The 17,914-nt window shown below is 47.2% G+C and overlaps 1 protein-coding gene across 1 annotated transcript in view; it reads right to left on the bottom strand.

Moving 5' to 3' along the window:
• Positions 1–1,699: 1,699 nt before the first annotated feature.
• LOC114687845 (prolyl endopeptidase) overlaps positions 1,700–17,914 on the bottom strand; it is a 122,518-nt gene continuing 106,303 nt past the window's right edge. The window contains exons 13-17 of the mRNA XM_037200518.1: positions 12,909–13,045; positions 10,485–10,579; positions 8,067–8,198; positions 5,637–5,793; positions 1,700–3,406 (exon numbers count right to left, since the gene is read on the bottom strand). Of these exons, the coding sequence (XP_037056413.1) occupies positions 3,112–3,406; positions 5,637–5,793; positions 8,067–8,198; positions 10,485–10,579; positions 12,909–13,045 (816 nt within the window). The 3' untranslated portion in view covers positions 1,700–3,111. The remainder of the gene's footprint in view (positions 3,407–5,636; positions 5,794–8,066; positions 8,199–10,484; positions 10,580–12,908; positions 13,046–17,914) is intronic.

Here is a 17,914-nt window from a genome sequence, read left to right on the forward strand (position 1 = left end):
AAGCCCAAGATCGAGGTGGAGAGGGCCACCTTCCTAGTCCACAGATGGCACCTTTGCTGCTGTGCCCAGATAGGGTGGATGAGACTCCAACTTTCAGAAAGGCACCAATCCCATTCACCAATTCCCAATCACCCACAGGCCTTGACTAATTCCACCACTTTGAGAGCTGAGATTTCAAGCATCGTAATGATCGTAACAGTCCCCAAGGCCCAACTGCTAGGGTTATGGTTCTGTGTACCTCCTGGCTGGGAAACCTTGGGTCTTTTCTACATAAATGGAGTAAGTGTATAACACCACTGCATGAGGACATTCAGACACATGGTGGTTAGTGCAAAGCAGGTCAGGGAAAACACGTAAAACATCATGATGTTTTCTACCTGGGAGGATCTCCTCGATGAGGGAAGGGCTCTCTCTGTACCTACAGGCCCTGGAATGTGGCCCTGCTCCACCAGCCTTGGTCCTTATCCCACTTGACTGAACTTCCTGACCACATTTTCTTGGCTTCTTTCTAGCCCCCCCCCCCCCCGGCCCAGCTTTCCAGCCCACCATCAACCCACCCTTGGATGTCTGCACCCTGTTCTGAGAATCAGTTGCGGTCTTCCCTGGGAAGCTCCCCACGGTTGCTAAAACTGTCCGCAGACTGTGGACAGATGGTCGTCAGCTTCCTTTTCAAACCAGGTCCACCATTCGCATGTAGTCGCCCAATGATTATTTGCAGGGCTCACGACCTTCCGTGGATGGACACATTGAATGTTATAAATGTGAGGATAAGATGCTCTGAGCAGGCTCAAACTGCCTTGACACTGATTTCCTGAGTGTACACGGACAAGCCAGAGGACAGGTTGCAGGAGTCAGCTCTCTCCTTCCACCGTGGGGGTCCCGGGGACTGAACTCTACTTGTGAGGCTTAGCGGCAAGCCCTTTTACCCCCTGAGCCACTCTGGCTTTACTTCCTGTGTTTAAAGCTTAAGAAAAGGAAAAAGGTACTTCTCAGTGTGTGGGAGCAATGCCTGTCTAAAATACAGATATGAAAATTAGATTGGAAAAGAGAAGCGATGTGTGTTGGCTGTTTACTCCCCATCACGGCCACCACTCAGTGGGAGCTGGGCTTTGAACACAGGCCCCCCATGCCACACTTCCACTTCCAGCTATCCGGACCTCAGTGGGGAGGTTCTGCTGGATTCTGTGTGACCGGGAAGACGCCCCCCCCCCCCCCCCCGCGTGCAGAGAGCTCAGCTACCTCCCCGACTTCTGCAGCCCAGCAAACGTCCTTCTTGTTCTCTGCCACGCTGGCCAGAGGCTGCGCTGTTGACTAGTTAGCACCTCTCTGGATGAGTGCTGCCTTCAGCCTTTGTGACCTGCAGGCTGGTGGCGTGTGCTTTCTCCAGAAGTGTTAGAGTCTGATGTTCCAGCCAGGCGCACTATGCATGGCGCTCCTGGAAGCAAATGAGTAGACAGCATGATTCTAGAATAGAGAAAACAAATCTAGTCCCGTTTTTCAGTTGTGTTTGTTTGGTGTGTAATATCAGGCATGAAAGAAAATGCTGTACCTAACCTCTGATTACAATTTGAAAAACTTCAAGGAAACAATGCTTACAGGGCACATGTATGTGATTCGTGATCTGGACACAGGTCACCAGGACGACTGGTGTCGGGGTGACTTTGTGTAAAGTTAAGATCTCTCTTTTAATCACATTGGATAAAGTAACACAAAGACCCTCTTTCTTATAAACCCGATCAGCATTCCCAAACTCAAAGACAAGGAACAATACTTTGTGAGATGTTAAAACACACCCAGAATATTCTTCCCAAAGCCTAAGTTTGAGGACTCTGTATGGAGTGGGGCAGAGCGAATGGAAACATCTCCTCTTTACAGTGTAACTGCATCTGGAAAGCAGTCTGCGGGGGAGAAGGCGCTTGGGAAATGTCGTAGGTTCCAGGTTAGGGGGACACTGGGGGAGTGACTATTTGGGCGATGTGTCGTCTGATATCCACAAATACTCTGTAACCAAGGCAACACACGGGCAAACAGGTGAATAATCTTAATTTTGCAGTCCACAGTTTTTGTGTGTTTATGTGGTCTTTGTGTATGGTGCAAGCGTGTGAGTGTGCAGGTGTGCCCATCTATGCACGTGCACTCAGAGGCCTGAGGATGACCGCTTCCTTCTTGTCTGTCACCACACAGTCTCTCCATGAACCGGAAGCTCACCATTTGGCTAACTTGGTCGGCCGCTGGATGTTCAGGACCTGCCTATTGCTGCCCCAACTGCTGGGGTTACAGGCACATGTAGCCTTGCCCGGCGTTTTATATGGTGCTGTTATTCAAACTCAGCAGGTCATCAGGCTTTCAGAGCAAGCACCCTTGTCTACAGAGCTATCTACCCAACCCCAGTCCAGGGATTTTTAAAAACAAGCATTCAAACCAACAGATCTCAATCAGATCTTTACCTGAGTAGGAAACAGTGGAGAAGACGAACCGTCTCCCACAGTCGCATCCCTCAAAGTGAGATGAGGTGGATGGATCAGCCTCCCTTTGGTGGTCCCAATGTTCTAATTGTTTGGGACCTAACCTGTTGCATAAAGGCTACAGTCTTCATTCTGATAGTCATCTGCATTTTGAGGGCTGCCTCTCGTTGCAAAGGAACCAAAACTAAAGCCTCCACTCTTAAATAGCATTTATTAGTATGCAGTGGAGTCTCCCTTGAGGTCTCCCATGTATTTAAGGGTATATGTTATGGTTAGAGAAGCAACTTCATTGAGTTATTATATATGAGTATGCCCAACTATGACCCTTCCTCAATCCAAGGATCTAGTATTATTCACATCATGTTCACTGTCATTTAGTTTCTTATCCACACATGCCCCCTTTGCCCCCTTTTAAAATATGTGCCTTGATAGAGAGGGAAAAAAATAAAAACAAAACATCAAGGGCTTGCTACAAAGGAGAAGCCTAGAAAAGATAAAATCCCCACAGCAGTTCTGCTCGGTTGCTGTCTGTGAGCCGAGGCACGGTGCTCACGCGGGCAGCACCCTGCCCAGTGGTTTCTTGGTGAAGATGGTGTGACAGCCCTTGAGGTTTTCTGTGACTGTTGGGAGGAGGTGGAAATCCCATTTACTGAATCCACTCGATGTTCAGGCACCGAGCTATGAACGCAAACATATCTGAAACTTCTTCTATCACTTTGGCGGTGGGTTTCCCGGCCCCGTGGCCAGCCTTGGTGTCCACGTGGATGAGCAAGGGGTTGCTCTGCTTCCGGCTGCGGCCCACAATGTATTGAAGTGTGGCGATGAACTTCAGGGAGTGCAGCGGGACCACTCGGTCGTCATGGTCAGCAGTGAGGAGAAGCATGGAAGGGTACTGGATGTCATCTGCCTCTGGAAGCTTCACGTTGTGCAGCGGTGAGTATCTACGAGGCAGAGAGGCACTTCCGTGAGGACGGTATGAAACCAAGGGCAGAGCTGTTCCGGGACCCACGTGCTTTACCGGCCTGACCACTACTGAGGAGAACTGTCGCTAACAGCAGGTGAGGGCCACAGCAGCCTGTGCTGCCATGGGTTAGGCCATGACAGACGAGGGCTACTGGAAACTGGGAAGCTGGATCGTTAACCTTGAAGGCTATATAAGACAGGAAGTCGCAGGGCTGCTGAAATAACTGAACTGCTTTGAGTTTAACGTTCCTGTATTATCTATACACAGCCGTTTATCTCTGGTTGAAGGACTTATGTCTGTCCTTTAACAGCGCTCACACTGGTATCTCAGGCTAAACGCAGCTGCTTTAGGAAGGACATGCCTATCCTCTGGGATTGGCTGCTAATCTGCACACTGAGGAGGCATGGTTCTCAGTCCAGCCCCGATGGAGAGAAAGCAGTAGGAGACACTTTTGAAGCAGAAAGTAAGTTTAACTGGTGAGTTGATTAAGATGGATTTTAAGAAGAAAAGAACTGAGTTAAAGAACAACTGACAACATTAATGAGAGGAACATCTGGGTATCTTTTCTTTACATTTGCCCATTAATTTCAGAGTGTTGCACTAACGGATATAATAATTGGTTTCAGCACAGACTCAGAGTGGGAAGTATGAAAACAGCATCAATTCTGCTCAGTTTACCCCGTGAAATCCAAGCAGGCTGAGGCTCAGTTTCCCACTGTATGGTGTTGGGCAGTGGCAGATCTGGCTAACTACCGCCCCCCCCCCCCACGGGTCAGTTTTCTGCAGTGAAACCCTGCCTGTTAAAATTCAAAGACGTTTGTGAGGAGAACAATCCTCGGGATGCTACAGGGACACACCTAGGAGTCCCTACACGACCCTCTCCAGCTGGCGTGCAGGGTTGAGCTCACTCACAGGTCAAAGGCTGGCTCAGTCCTGAATGAGCAATGTCAGAGCACGGGAATCTGAAGTGGAAGGGCCTTTCCTCCCTTTATAACCATTTAGGAAGCACCACATGTGATGTTTTTGACGTACAATTCAAACTTCATGAATTTTGAAGGTCTTGGCCTCCAGGTGCACATCCAGTTAATCTCAATTATGACTTCTTTGGACACAGTTACACCAGTGAGTAACCACAGTATTCAGTTAGCTTTTTCCCTCTGACAATAAAACGTAGTTGTTTTAAAACACTTAATTAGACACTTAATTAAACAATTAATTAGAACTTTAAAGTTCGGAGGGAAGCTAGCTACAAAAACCAAAAAACGACAGATTAAAAAATGTTGTGAATCAAATTTATGATTTTTCTGAGAAGACTGCAATGGGAAACGAGTTTCTTGTATCAGCCTGAGGGAATTCCTAATACAGCTGATAAATACTCTGCAAATACTACATGTGGGATGTGAAGAGCCAAAGAGAAGGAAAATGTCTCATTACTCACTGCTATCCCTAAAGCTGTCGGGGGTTATGAATAAAAGAAGTTATAAACTAACGAATCTAATTTCAAATATTTGTGGGTATACTGATCACAAAAATGTTTTAACTGTGTTCTGTGTTCCCTTTTAAGAAAGGCAACTGTCTCTACTGATGCACAACTTTATACCATTTTACCCGACTTCCTGGTTCCTGCAGTAACAAAGGACTACTGGCACAGAGCCACAGACTCAGGTCACTCTCGTGTCATGGAAGTTTGGGCTGCCTCGGTCAGCTCCCTGCTCCAAGTGTCTCAAGGCCGTCAAGGTGTGAGCGGTCAGCACTTCTCCTGGGAACTCAGGGCAAGAATTACAGCCTCCGGTTCTGAGCAGAATTCAGCCTCACATAGCTACGGGGCTGAGGTCTCCATTTCTTCATGGTTACGATTCACAGTGGGTCTCAGGTTCCAGAGGACCCTTTTACCACCTGAAAAGTCCCTCCACAGCATGACCTACATTAGTGTCTGACAGGAATCTTAGACAGCCATCTTTATGGAAAGCAGTACATCTCGGGGCTTTGGCTGTGGTAGAGCACTTGTCTAGCATGAGCAAGGTCGTGGATTCAATCCTCAGCACCGCAGATAAACAAAACCCAAGGAAGGCAGGAGGGTGCTACCATCTCTGTGATTCTGCTGATTATATGCAGCCGAAACACCAAAAGCTAATCCTGTTGACAATGGTCACTATTAAGATATCAGATTCTGAACAGCATATAGGTAAACATTAAGGAGAACATACTTGAGAAGCCATTCAAAGTGTTGTTTGCTGTCCGAGCACCCATAGTCGGTGGTCCAGGCATGGCCAATGGTAAACTTATGGAACTTTAACATGTCCATCACTCCAACCTGGGCAATAACACAACCGAAGAGGTCTGGACGCTGATTCGCACAAGCAGCTAAAAACCAAGAGAGAAAAAAGGGAAGGTTTATAATTAAACATCTAGATGAACCCAGTACTTTATATCTTCAGGATGCTGGTTGTTTCAGCCTTGGACACAGGCAGTTTTCAGAAATGATTCAGGCACGAGTTTCCAACCAGCCCAAGGGAGAAGGCAGGGGTCTCACCAGTAAGGGAACATTTATCCCCCAGTGTGGACATCAGTGGGGGATGACCTGTTAGGTTTGGTGCCCTTCTCCTGGCCAACTTGCTTTCACAGGCGATGGGGATTTGAATGAACTTGTTCAGCTCTCAGAACCAGTTCAGCGCAGAAGACAGGCTGAAATGCAGCTCTAGCCAGCGCTGGCATAGACTATCCTGTTTTTACATGTCTTTTATTGCTTTTTAACAGATAATCTACTGAATATTTGCCAAGTAAGTAATTTTTCCCAGTAAATAAAACCAAATTTGCTGGGCAAGAGAACTGAATGAGCCATTAAAACAAAGCATGATTATCACTGCTGCTAAAGAGGGTCAGATGCCATGGAGTGGAGTAGGTGCCCTAGTCCCCTAAACGACAGCCAAGGAGCGGGTCGGAAGCCCATCAAAGCTGCATGACTAGGGGTCAGTCAAAAGATCTAGACTACTCCTGATTCCATCACACGTTAATAAATAGCACAGAAGTCCGAACCACTCCCTCAGAACCCAGATTCTCTTGAAGGGTTAGGAATGTGCATGCCTAGAATGAGCATGCCGGCATTTTGATGCAGCTGTCTTTGTGGGTTTCTCAAAGGCTTAGAGGGACAAACCGAACCCACAGCAGAGTGGGTGAACCAGTAGAGTATGACACAGATTTCCCAGCAAGCCTTGGACTCCCTCATAGTTCTGCTGAACCACTTACTTGTAGTTCAGAATATATCCGGACTCTGACTGTTTATTACTTCCAAAGCCAGAGCGTGGTCCAAGCCAGAGAGGCCTCTCAGCTGCCCATCTGCTCAGGACTCCCAAAGCTTCCTGTTTCCAGAGTAGAGTGAGCACGCAGGCTGCATTCAAAGGTTGTCCTTTCTTATTTGGCCTTGGGACACCTACCTGGCTCCATGAGGACATGAGGCTCTGTGTTAGCCTGAGGGCCTTGGTTTATGTCTGACTCATCTGGACAGAAGTAAAGCTCCGTGAAGGTAGAGACATCTGCTTTGCTGACACATCTATGCCTAAGCCCTGAAGACACGCTTGGCATTTCTTGAAGTCTAATAAAATTTGTAAGCTGCCCAACGTGAGTCCTGAGAATCCAACCTGGGCCCTCGAGAAGATCAGGAAGTACTCTTAACAGCCGAGTCACCTCTCTCAGTCCCACCCTTTCCGAATTTAAACAAACAACTTTGGACAACTGTAGTTTTACCTTCATGAGCTAGCTTCACATGTATTTAGCAGGACTCAGGCATGTCAGGCAAGCACTTACTATCAGTGGCCTACAAAGCATCTGGCTAAAGACCATGTTCTATGCGGAAAAGGTTAAGCACAGAAATCCATGTTTTGACATGCTCCACATGTTTCAAAGGTAATGAACAGTCACCTCTTAACTCCCAGGAATAGTGGACTGAAAACTGTTGTGTATTTATGCTGTTTACACATGTACCAGGAACCAATCTTTAGGACACTAGATGAGGAAGGACTTAGCCTGCCATGTACATGGACATGAGCATGCCAAGCGCCACTGAGGGAGCAAAGAGTAAAATCTCACTAACAGGCAACATTAGCAAAGAGACAGGCTTAGCCCAGTATCACTATCCCCTGTTACGTGACAGGGGAGCTATCCAATCCTCAGTGTTCTCTAAGTCTGGACAGTAACAGTCCATCTACCTCCCAAGGTGCCCAGCAAGTGGGAAGCATTCATACCAACCACTCCCTTCCCTTCTGCATTACTATGAAATGCAGATCGGATTCCTCTTGTGTACCCATCTCTACGCCCACAACATTTAGCACCACACAGCACAGGTTAGAGCACATGTTCCACAGGGCTCACATCTTACTAGGTCTGAATGACACCATCAGGGGTGGTCAGGCTCAGTCCGGTGGTGGCCGAGGGCTGCCAAGCTGTGGCTTTAGTTCGTACAGAGTAAAGCGGCCAGGGCAGGCTGAGTTCACTCAGCATGACGTAGGTTCAGATGCTCAAATGCAACTGAGTTTTGCTCTCTCTGCATTACTCCCACCTGTGAACCTCAGAGTAAAATGGAGCTGTGGAAAACCCTGAGTGGGTCAGCTAGTGACTGAATGAATAAATGCAGCTCTCACCTACTAAGAGGCCTCCATTGGAGCCTCCGTTGATGGTAAGCCTCTTGGGGGATGTGTAGCCTTCTTTGATGAGATACTCGGCAGCACACTGGAAGTCATCAAAGCAGTTTTGTTTGTTGGCCAAGATACCACCTGTAAAGTGAAAGACAATTAAAAACAGCATGAAGAGCAAGTCCGAGGTACAGGGAGGTTTCCACTGCTGATCAATGTCAACAAAGGCTGCTTAAGCCACACTGACCGAAATGACTCAATGTAAGTTTTATGGACTATGGAAATCTCACCAGCACCACAAATGCAAACTCACATGGTAAATTAGCACAACTTCTAAGGTAAGAGCCCCAAAGAGAAAAAGGTGATCTGTTCTGTGAGAGAAACAGGACATAAAAAGAATCGCTGCTCTGAGAAGCTGCATGAGAAATGGACTAAGGACTCCGGTGGCCACCAGCCCTCTGAGCTCCAGCCAGGGCACACCGCCAGAGCAAGGACTGAGCATGCTTCCTGCCCTTGAGACCTCACTTTCCTCTGTGCAGTTTTACAGAAAAGCGGCCCACTGCGCTCAGTCACTGATTTAAAGGGAAAGCTGGGGTCAGGTGGTACTGCTGCAGAGCAGACTGGGAGCTTCTTCTGACTGTCCCATGTCTCCCCAGGGACTCATCTGATCATCATCACCTATCACCCAGAGGTAGCCCCTTCCCATGTATGACACCAAAGAAATCACTCAGAGGGAGGGTGGAAGTGAAGGCCTCAAAGGAGCAGATGTCTGAAGTAACTGCCTCAGAATGAACAAAGAACAGACTCAGATCTAATTAGATATTCAAGATTAACCACTTGTGCAGAAATTCAATTAAACATGAAGCAGTGCTACTAAAAGAATTTTTTCACATCAAAACAAATGTTATTAAGATTTTAATAAGCAATTACTGGTGAATTAAAACAGCTAGGATTACTTAGTTTCCAGGAACAATACCATTTGGTGTATATGTCTATTTTTAAAAGTGCATTACGTTGGAAGCTCACTGAACAGAATGAGAATTAGACACCGGTGTTCTGCACACTGGGCTCTAACCGGAACAGGTCCCCTTCCGGTCCTTTCATTACCTTTGAAGCAGTCAAAAAGTAACTTAGCTTCAGTCAAGCTCCGACCTGCCTACTCCCAAGGCTTTGGAGAATGGTTGGTCTCATTAATGAATGAGTGTAGAAGCAGACCAGGACCAAGGCATCCTCCCTCTTACACCACAGGGTCCAATCATCCAGAGGGAGAATCAGGATCACAGTCCATGGCCAGGATATGTATGTGTACACACAAAATTGGATGAGTGGAAAGGAGCTAGCCTTAGCCTACAAGTCAAATTTATGCTATGTACACATTTTTCCCCCTTATTTCAACCATCTTTTCCTATCACAGTATGTATTTAGTTTAACTGAGATCTGTCTACTATCAAGTCAAAAACCACACAGTCACTTTTATGTTGTTTCAAGTAAGGTGACAACTTGGTATGGTAGGAGCACTCAGTTCTGCTGTGATGCTCCTGCAGTCTGGATGATGTCAGGGAGCCCATGAAGATGTGCTGGACACCAGGGTCAGCATCTCAGCACCTACTAAGCACTTAGAACAATCTTTTTAATAGGTTCATTGTTGTTGCTGAACTGATGTGAGAAACCAGAGGGTGGAGAATGATCTCAGATGTTCCTGCAGTGAGAGGAGATGCCTGTCGGCTGGTGCTGATGACAATTCCTGGCACTAACAACCACTCGGCCATGTTGTAAATGATGGCAGAGTTTGGGAAGTGTGGGCTGGAGGGGGAGCTGTCTATGTTCTCCTCCACAGGGAAACAGACCAGAGCAAGAGAAGAACAATTCTGGCTGCAGGACAGTCTGGACAAGGTGTGGGAGGCTCCAGAGAGAAAGAACGAAGAGACGAGCCTAAAAGTTACTCAGCCTTCCCAGCACAGTGCTAGGTGGGACATGCTGTCTCCAAACGCTGGCAGCTAGGATGGGCGCACACTGGGAGCAGGGAAGTCATGGGATTGTTTCTGCCTCTTAGCAGACACTGGCCTGCTTTGACATCTCTTCTGAGATAGCCAGAGAATGCCAAACTGAAAAGCAGGGCCGTCAGGAGGCGAACTACACACCAGAACCCCACAGGCTACTCCTCTAGCTCCTCAGGTGTTGCTGAAGAAAACAAAAATTCCATTATGTCTGAAAAAATGGTGCTTCATTACCCTAGACTACAAAGGAAAACAACATACGAAGAGAGCTGTTTTTCCTGGGAGTGGTGCAGTCAATGAGTCTGAAAGGGCTCTGGTTCTGCCAGAAAGCTCTCCGCTCTCTCTGCCCCAGCTCTTTCAGACAGGAAGATCAGCATGACCCGAGCTGGGGTCAGGCCAGACTCTTGGTTCTGCAGAGAAAACACCTCACCTTTATGCCACGTTTCGCCATATTCACCGCCGCCTCTGATGTTAGCCACTGCGAGGACGCCGCCCATGTGTCTCACAAAAATGAGCCTAGAAACGCTGAGAAACAGTGACGACAAGTTTAATCTTCCGGTAACCACCCAGCATGACTCCTCCCTCCGCCTCAAAGCAAAACTGTATTCTAAGAACGATCCATGCAGCACAGCATCCAAATAGAAGCCCAATATTTTTATATTACTTGATTAAAATGAAAAAAAAAAAACGTATAACTTTTGATTACTGTTCGCCTGCAAAAAGCTCATACATGTTCATAAACAGTACATTTCACTTTTCTGCATGGGTAAAAATCCACTGTGCAATTCATAATGCCGACGTTATACAGAAATAGCCAGAGGCCCCCATTTCACACTGATCTACCTTTGTAACGACTATCAGGGCAAACAGAAGCATCGGGCCAGGCGGGGGTGGTGCTGGGCTCCCAGGCCCTCCTGACAGTCAGCCCACCCACCCTGTCTAAACTGCCTGACTTGGATAAAGCAAGCTCCTCTCAAGGAGCGACTTGAACTGCGCCTCTCCACTTCTTAGGAAATTTAGATGGTAATTAGACAATCCAGGATGTGAAGGATGGGAGATCACAGACAGGAAGGAATGAACCTAGAGGCGGATGTTCTAGAAGTAAAAGACACTATAGCATGGAGTGTCCAGAAAAAAAATACCATGCCTCTTGGAAACCCTGGGTTTTGTTTCCTTTTTTCTTTTTACTGACCCTAAAAGTGTGCAGTGATATCTTTCTGTTAAAATTATTTTGCTTTGAACACTATTTCTGATGCTATCCTTCTTCCTTTTGTGAGAGGTGAGGGTGGGGTCACTGAGGAGATGAAAGGGAGTCAGAGTGAGGTAGAACAATGAGACTGCCATGACCAATTAGCCATAATGACTAAGGATTTGGTCCCGTATGTTTTCAGGCATCTCTGATGGTCTCTCTTGAAACTATGACATCCACTACAGGGAAGAAATGATCTGAGGATCCTCTCCAGATTCCTAGAGGTCTAAAAAAAACTCACTGTACAAATGACAGACCACTAGCTTTGAACATAGTAGATCCACTCAGGGACCACTGGAATGAAGGGAATGTGGAACGGTGTGCGTGTGCCCTGTTATTCCCTGGACCAATCATGTGTCACCATCCCTGATGTAAACAGCACTCACTGGAAGCTATATATAAAGAGTGGCAAACAATGCCATATTTAGGCTAATCTAATAGATAGTAACTAGCTTGAGTTTCCAGATAACTGTCTCAGAATCAACGTGGCCTGTGCCTGAACCGCTGAGCTATGGCTGAGATAGGAGATGGCAGCCCAAAGGAAAGGGTCCCCAGCAGTGAGACTGCCACCTTTCAGCCTGACTTTAGGCTGTGCCCTGGGGAGCGCCACCACCGTGACACGCCACTGGAACCCCCATCGTGAATACCGCTCTGTGTCACGATTTTACACAAGAGTTCCCTTGTTCTGCCAACCAAAGCAAACGACCAACTCCTCAGTGCAGTCCAGTCTCATTTAAAGGATTCTGAGGGCAAAGGCCATCTTTCAACTTCATTAAATCTAAAATAATGAGCAGCTTCAGTTACTGAATGTCCAAACCAAGGCAACAGCTTTCGTATATCACGTTTAGGACAGATGGCTGATGGGTAGGAATTAGTGTGTCCCAGTCATCATCAGCCCACAAATCTCCTCACAAATAGAAAGGATCCTGGGTGAATCTGGGAACCAGATTTCAAATGAGGCACCATTCACACTGCTGCTTCAAGTGTGAAGTTCTTTTCTTAAAAATACTCAAAGCAAATTCCATTTCATACTAGGAATGGGATACTGAAGTTGCAAAAACAAAACAACAAAAAACCCTGACAGAAGCTATTTAGACAAATAATAGCAGTGGGCATATGTAGATATAAGCATTCATTATCTGAGAAATAATCACAGAATCGTTTGAAATGGATGAGCCATTAGAGTACTCATAAAATGTATTTATGGCTAAATATCAACACAATATATTTTAGGCCTCTGCTGAGAAAATGCAATCATTAGCTAGGAAGGCATTCCTCTGAAGAGAAGCAGAGGGTGGTGACATGCTAGCCAGCAGCACGCCCTGGGGACAGGATGTCTTCTCAAGACCCCAAGTGATGGTAATCTTTCACAGCCAGGCAGCTGTAGACTCCACAGCTACTTCTTGGACAATCTATCCTAATGAGGGCATCAAATAACAACAATACTACTAATGATTGGCTTGTAAAGGTCCTATGGTTCCTAAGCAAAAATTCAGTAAGTTATTTAAAAGTTCTCTGCCCCTCTACGAAACAAGCAAGAACCGAGTGATCTAGCAGCCCCCACTGTGTGCAGAAGATCGTACATGCCGCGAGGGCCGTGCTCACCTGTAGTTAGGTGTGATGGAGATGTTGAAGCCACCATAGCCATATAAGAAAGCAGGATGTGAGCCATCCAACTTTATGCCTTTTTTATGCACAATAAACATTGGAATCTTTGTGCCATCCTTGCTAGGGTAGAAAACCTATAACAAAGAAAAGAAGAAGCCTTAGCTACAGCATGATGTGGAAAACACATGCAGGATTTTAAAGGTGAAAGAGAAAACAATTATTGAATCCTCTGTTGAACGTGTACAGCAGCATGGTGAAAATTTACTACAATCTGCCAAATGGATCCCGCGAGAGTGAGACACATTTTCATTTCACAGAGATAGGTGAGCACAGGGAGCATGGATCTGGAAGCTGGGAGGGGAGTCTGGCCTCTCCACCCATCACTAGCGAGGTGCTCTTGGGAAGGCTGCTCACCTTCTCTTAGCCCGTTTTTAATCATCCACTGTGTCCATAGTGCCCATCTCAGGGCCTTCATGGAGCCACAAAAGAGAAGGGGCATTCGGTCCTCTGCTGCTCACCCATTCGGCCCTGGAAAGCCAGACTCTGCCAATCAATTTAATCTAAGGAGACTTCTTGTCATGAAGACAAATTTCACGTTCAACTTCCTCTCGAAAGGTCAAGACACTCAATATGTCTTCATTTTTCTATGTTCAATGACTGAACAAATGTTAGTGAGAACAAAAAGGATTAGCTTAGAGAGCTGACAGGGACATCATGGAATCCTATTATTCCTGGCTAAACAAAGTCATTTTCTCAGTGTTGGTAATTAAGTCTCATAAACCTTTTCTAAATCTGGTCCATCTAGGGTAAATTCAGTCAACATTTCCATATTCATTACTTTTGGGATAAAGGATTAAAAGAAAAGGATAAGGAAGGGAACATTAAATGCTACTCAAGCGATAAGCCACAGACGAAGTGATAAGCTACAGGCAGCAGATAAACAGAAATGCTGTAAATAGCTTTTTCTTTGAGCAAACATGGTATTTTTACCCCGACTGACTGACACTGGGGAGAAGCCTGGCTCAGCTAGGCTGGAAAAATCCTGACCTTGGTCACCCTGGGGGACACTGAGCGTCCAGTGTTCTCAACCCGTGGTTCTCGTCTCTTTGGGGGCTGCATATCAGATACTTACATCACGGTGAGAGTTATGTTCATAACAATTACAGTTATGAAGTAGCGCAGAAATCATTTTATGGTTGGAGATCAGCACAACATGAGGAACTGTACTCAAGGGTCACTGCACTAGGAAGGCTGAAAAACAGATAACCTATGCGTTTTTATTTTAGAGTTACCACATCAGAAGCTTTTTGGGGTACAGCTCTGCAACAGAATGCTGCCCCAAAGTCCTTGGAAACAGAGGGAGCAGAGAGAGGGGAGTGGGCAGGATGGCGCTTTGGGGACAGGTATTACACGGTAGTGGCATCCTGGTTGGACTCTGTGTGTGTGTGTGTGTGTGTGTGTGTGTGTGTGTGTGTGTGTGTGTGAGAGAGTGAGAGAGAGAGAGAGAGAGAGAGAGAGAATGAGAATGAATTTGACATAAGTTAGGGTCATCTGGGAAGAGGAACCTCTGTTGAAAAAAAATAAACAAAACAAAACAAAGCCCCGCTTCCACCAGACTGCCGTCAGGCAAGTCTATAGGGCATTTTCTTGATTAACAATTCTGTGGGAGGGCCCAGCTCACTGTGGGGGATGCCACTGCTGGGCAGGTAGTCCTGGATGGTCTAAGAAAGGCTGAGTGAATCCTCTACAATAAAACAACCTCTGGAGGCATCACAATCCCTGACCTCATGCTCTACTATAGAGCTACAGTAATAAAAACAGCTTGGTATTGGCATAAAAACCGACATGTGGACCAATGGAATCGAACTGAAGAGATTCTTTTGGATATCCTGGGTTTTTTGTTTTTCCATATAAAGTTGAGTGTTGTTCTTTCCAGGTCTGTGAGGAATTGTGTTAGTATTTTGATGGGGATTGCATTGAATATGTAGATTGCTTTTGGTAAAATTGCCATTTTTACTATGTTGGTCCTGCCTATCCATGAGCATGGGAGATCGGTTGGATAAAGCACAGGGACAAATAGCCAAACGAATGGAAACACATGAACTATGAACCAAAGGCTGAGGGGCCCCCAACTGGATCAGGCCCTCTGAATAGGTGAGACAGTTGATTGGCTTGACCTGTTTGGGAGGCATCTAGGCAGTGGTACCAGGTCCTGGGCTCACTGCATGAGTTAGCTGTTTGAAACCCGGGACTTGTACAGGGACGCTTGGCTCAATCTGAGAGGAGGGGACTGGACCTGCCTGGACTGAGTCTATCAGGTCGATCTCAGTCCTCGAGGGTGGCCTTGATCTGGAGGAGGTGGGAACGGGGGGGGGGGGGGGGGGGGGGGGGGAAGGGAAGGGGGGCAGGAAGGGGGAGAACAAGGGAATCTGTGGCTGTTATGTAGAACTGAATAGTATTGTAAAATAAAATAAATAAAAATGAAAAAACAAAAAAAACAAAAAAAAAAAAAAAAAAAAGAAAGGCTGAGTGAGCCACGAGGAGCCACATGGAGCAAGCTGGTAGGCGGCCTTCCTCCATGGTTCTGCTTTGCTCCTGTCCTGAGCTTCCATGCTGGCTGCCCTCGGTGATAAACTCGGTGGAGGCCAGATAAACCCTTCCACTCCCGAGCTGCCTTTGGTCATGGGGTCTTCAGCACAGCAACAGAGAGCAAGCAGCCAGGAAAGGGGCAAGTACTCATCAGGTTTAAAGAACTTTTTTAACTTGTCGATAAAAAAACTTTTGTTTCTGACTGTGGGAAGAAATACTGCTGAGGCATGGAATAAAGCCGGCAGTTTAGGAATCACGGAAGATGCTCTGCAGATTTCAAATTGATCAGAGGGGACAGTTTTGTGTAAAGCCACGCTGTATGCAGTGGCCGGAAGTCACTAGTAGAGCCTAACGGTGTGGCAGGACGGTGAGCACAGAGGAGGAACAGAGGAGGAGCTGTGTCACACCCGTGGAAACATCTGCAAGCCTGGTGCTCCCTCCAGCTACGCACAACTGCGTGAACTGTCTGTCCCCAGCCCGCCCGCTCGGCTCCCCCTCCCTCCAGCTCCTGGCTGTCACTCAGGCAGGTGGACAGATGCTCCTCCCTCCAGCTCCTGGCTGTCACTCAGGCAGGTGGACAGATGCTCCTCCCTCCAGACCCTCATGTGCTCCTGCTGTGTGACATTTCACCTCCCCCACCCCCTTTCCTGCTCCATACTGCCATTGCCTAGGGTGGGCCTGCCACCCCCACGTCACGTGGCTCCAGGACCGAAGCGTGCTTCTGAGGTGTTATGAAAAGTGAAGACACTGAGAACCACGATTTAAGTTGCCGTGGTTCTGATGTTACAATGACAGTATTTTAAGCTGTCTAAAAAACAAAGGGCAAGAAACCACCCTGTAAAAAGGCAATTTCAACCTTAAAATACGTGCACTGCTCCTCTTCTACCAATAACTGAGCCTACACTAAAACCTGATCCACCGTGTGAGCATTCTGGAAACTGTCATTAAAAGCAGTCAGGGCTGGAGAGATGGCTCAGTGGTTAGGAGCACTGGCTGCTCCTTCAGAGAACCGGGGTTCAGTTCCCAGCACCCATCTGGTAGCTCACAACTGGGCATAACTCCAGTTCCAGGGGACCTGACAACCTCTTCCGGCCTCTGAGGGCACCACGCACACACAAGGTACAGAGCCATACATGCAAGCAAAGCACATACAATAAAAACTAACACACACACACACACACACACACAGGGAGGGAGGGAGGGAGGGAGGGGGGAGGGAGGGAGAGAGGAAGGGAGGGAGGGAGGGAGAGGGGAAGGGAGGGAGGGAGGGGGGAAGGGAGGGAGGGAGGGAGAGTGGTCCAGGCTTCTTTTCAAGGCCACTTTGCTAGATTAGGAAAAGCCACAGACTCCTTACTTCACAAACACCAGCAAAACGATCTGCATTAAGTCTATGCCGGGGGTTATTTTCCTCCTTTCTTGGATCTAAGCATCTATGAAGAACCATTTTATGTTTCCAGGGGCGTGGAGCTAATAGACGTGCAGACTTGGTGCATTTTCTGGATACTCGCCCAGGCAATCTGCCACTTTGAAGCTCTCAGACATTCAATCCTTTGTGTGTCTTTAGCGGTCAGCTTCCCTTGCTCTTTTTTTGTCCAGTTCAGGATTCTTGGTCAGTCCTGTGACTGTCACGAATTCCTGGGACCCTTTAATTCTAATCTCAATCCATTGGCTTCTTTTCTCCAGCAGCCAGACACCCAGGGAATATCAGTCACTTCAACACAAATGAGCAGCCCCTGAGCTTATCCGGGCCCTGAAACTGCAGCGAGGCTGTCTCCATGTGCATTCCTTGCATTTCTTTCCCCATGTCTTTCCTGAATGTCTCCTTACACCCACCCCTACCTAGGACTGTCCAAGTCAATTCTAGAGTAACTGCTTCCAACTAGTTCACATTCTCTGTTTCCCATCACCCCACACTGGCACGCCCACTTCCTTTTGTATCTGACCCATTTTTCCAGAGGCCATCTATTTAGAGTTCGCAAAAGACCTTCTCCAAGCCCACTTGACCTCTGCAGTCCGGTGGCAAGAAGAATCACCGGGCCCTGGTGTTGATCCCTACCTTCTCCTCCACTGCTGCCCTCTTCCAATCACCACTTAAGCTTTGGAACTTTCTCCCTTTCCAGGGCATGTAAACAGACTCTGTCTGACCCGGCCTGCTCTTCAAGCTGAATTCACCGTTGGCTTTCTTAGGACTGACCTTTCCTAAGTGTGATCTATATTCACAGCTTACTGTCTCCTGCCGCCTGTATCCTCTGTTCTGTCTCTCCCAGCTCTTTCAAAAGTCTTTCCCCTCGGCCTCCTACACATCCTCCACTCATGGCTGTATCCTTCCCCACTTTCCCCTAAGCCTGGAAACATGCCTGCATATACAAAACATCTCTCCTTCCCCTGCACCTGTCCTCTCAGGGTGTCTACTG

This window comes from Peromyscus leucopus, chromosome 8a (assembly GCF_004664715.2).
Source record: "Peromyscus leucopus breed LL Stock chromosome 8a, UCI_PerLeu_2.1, whole genome shotgun sequence".
In the NCBI taxonomy this organism is placed as follows: domain Eukaryota; kingdom Metazoa; phylum Chordata; class Mammalia; order Rodentia; family Cricetidae; genus Peromyscus; species Peromyscus leucopus.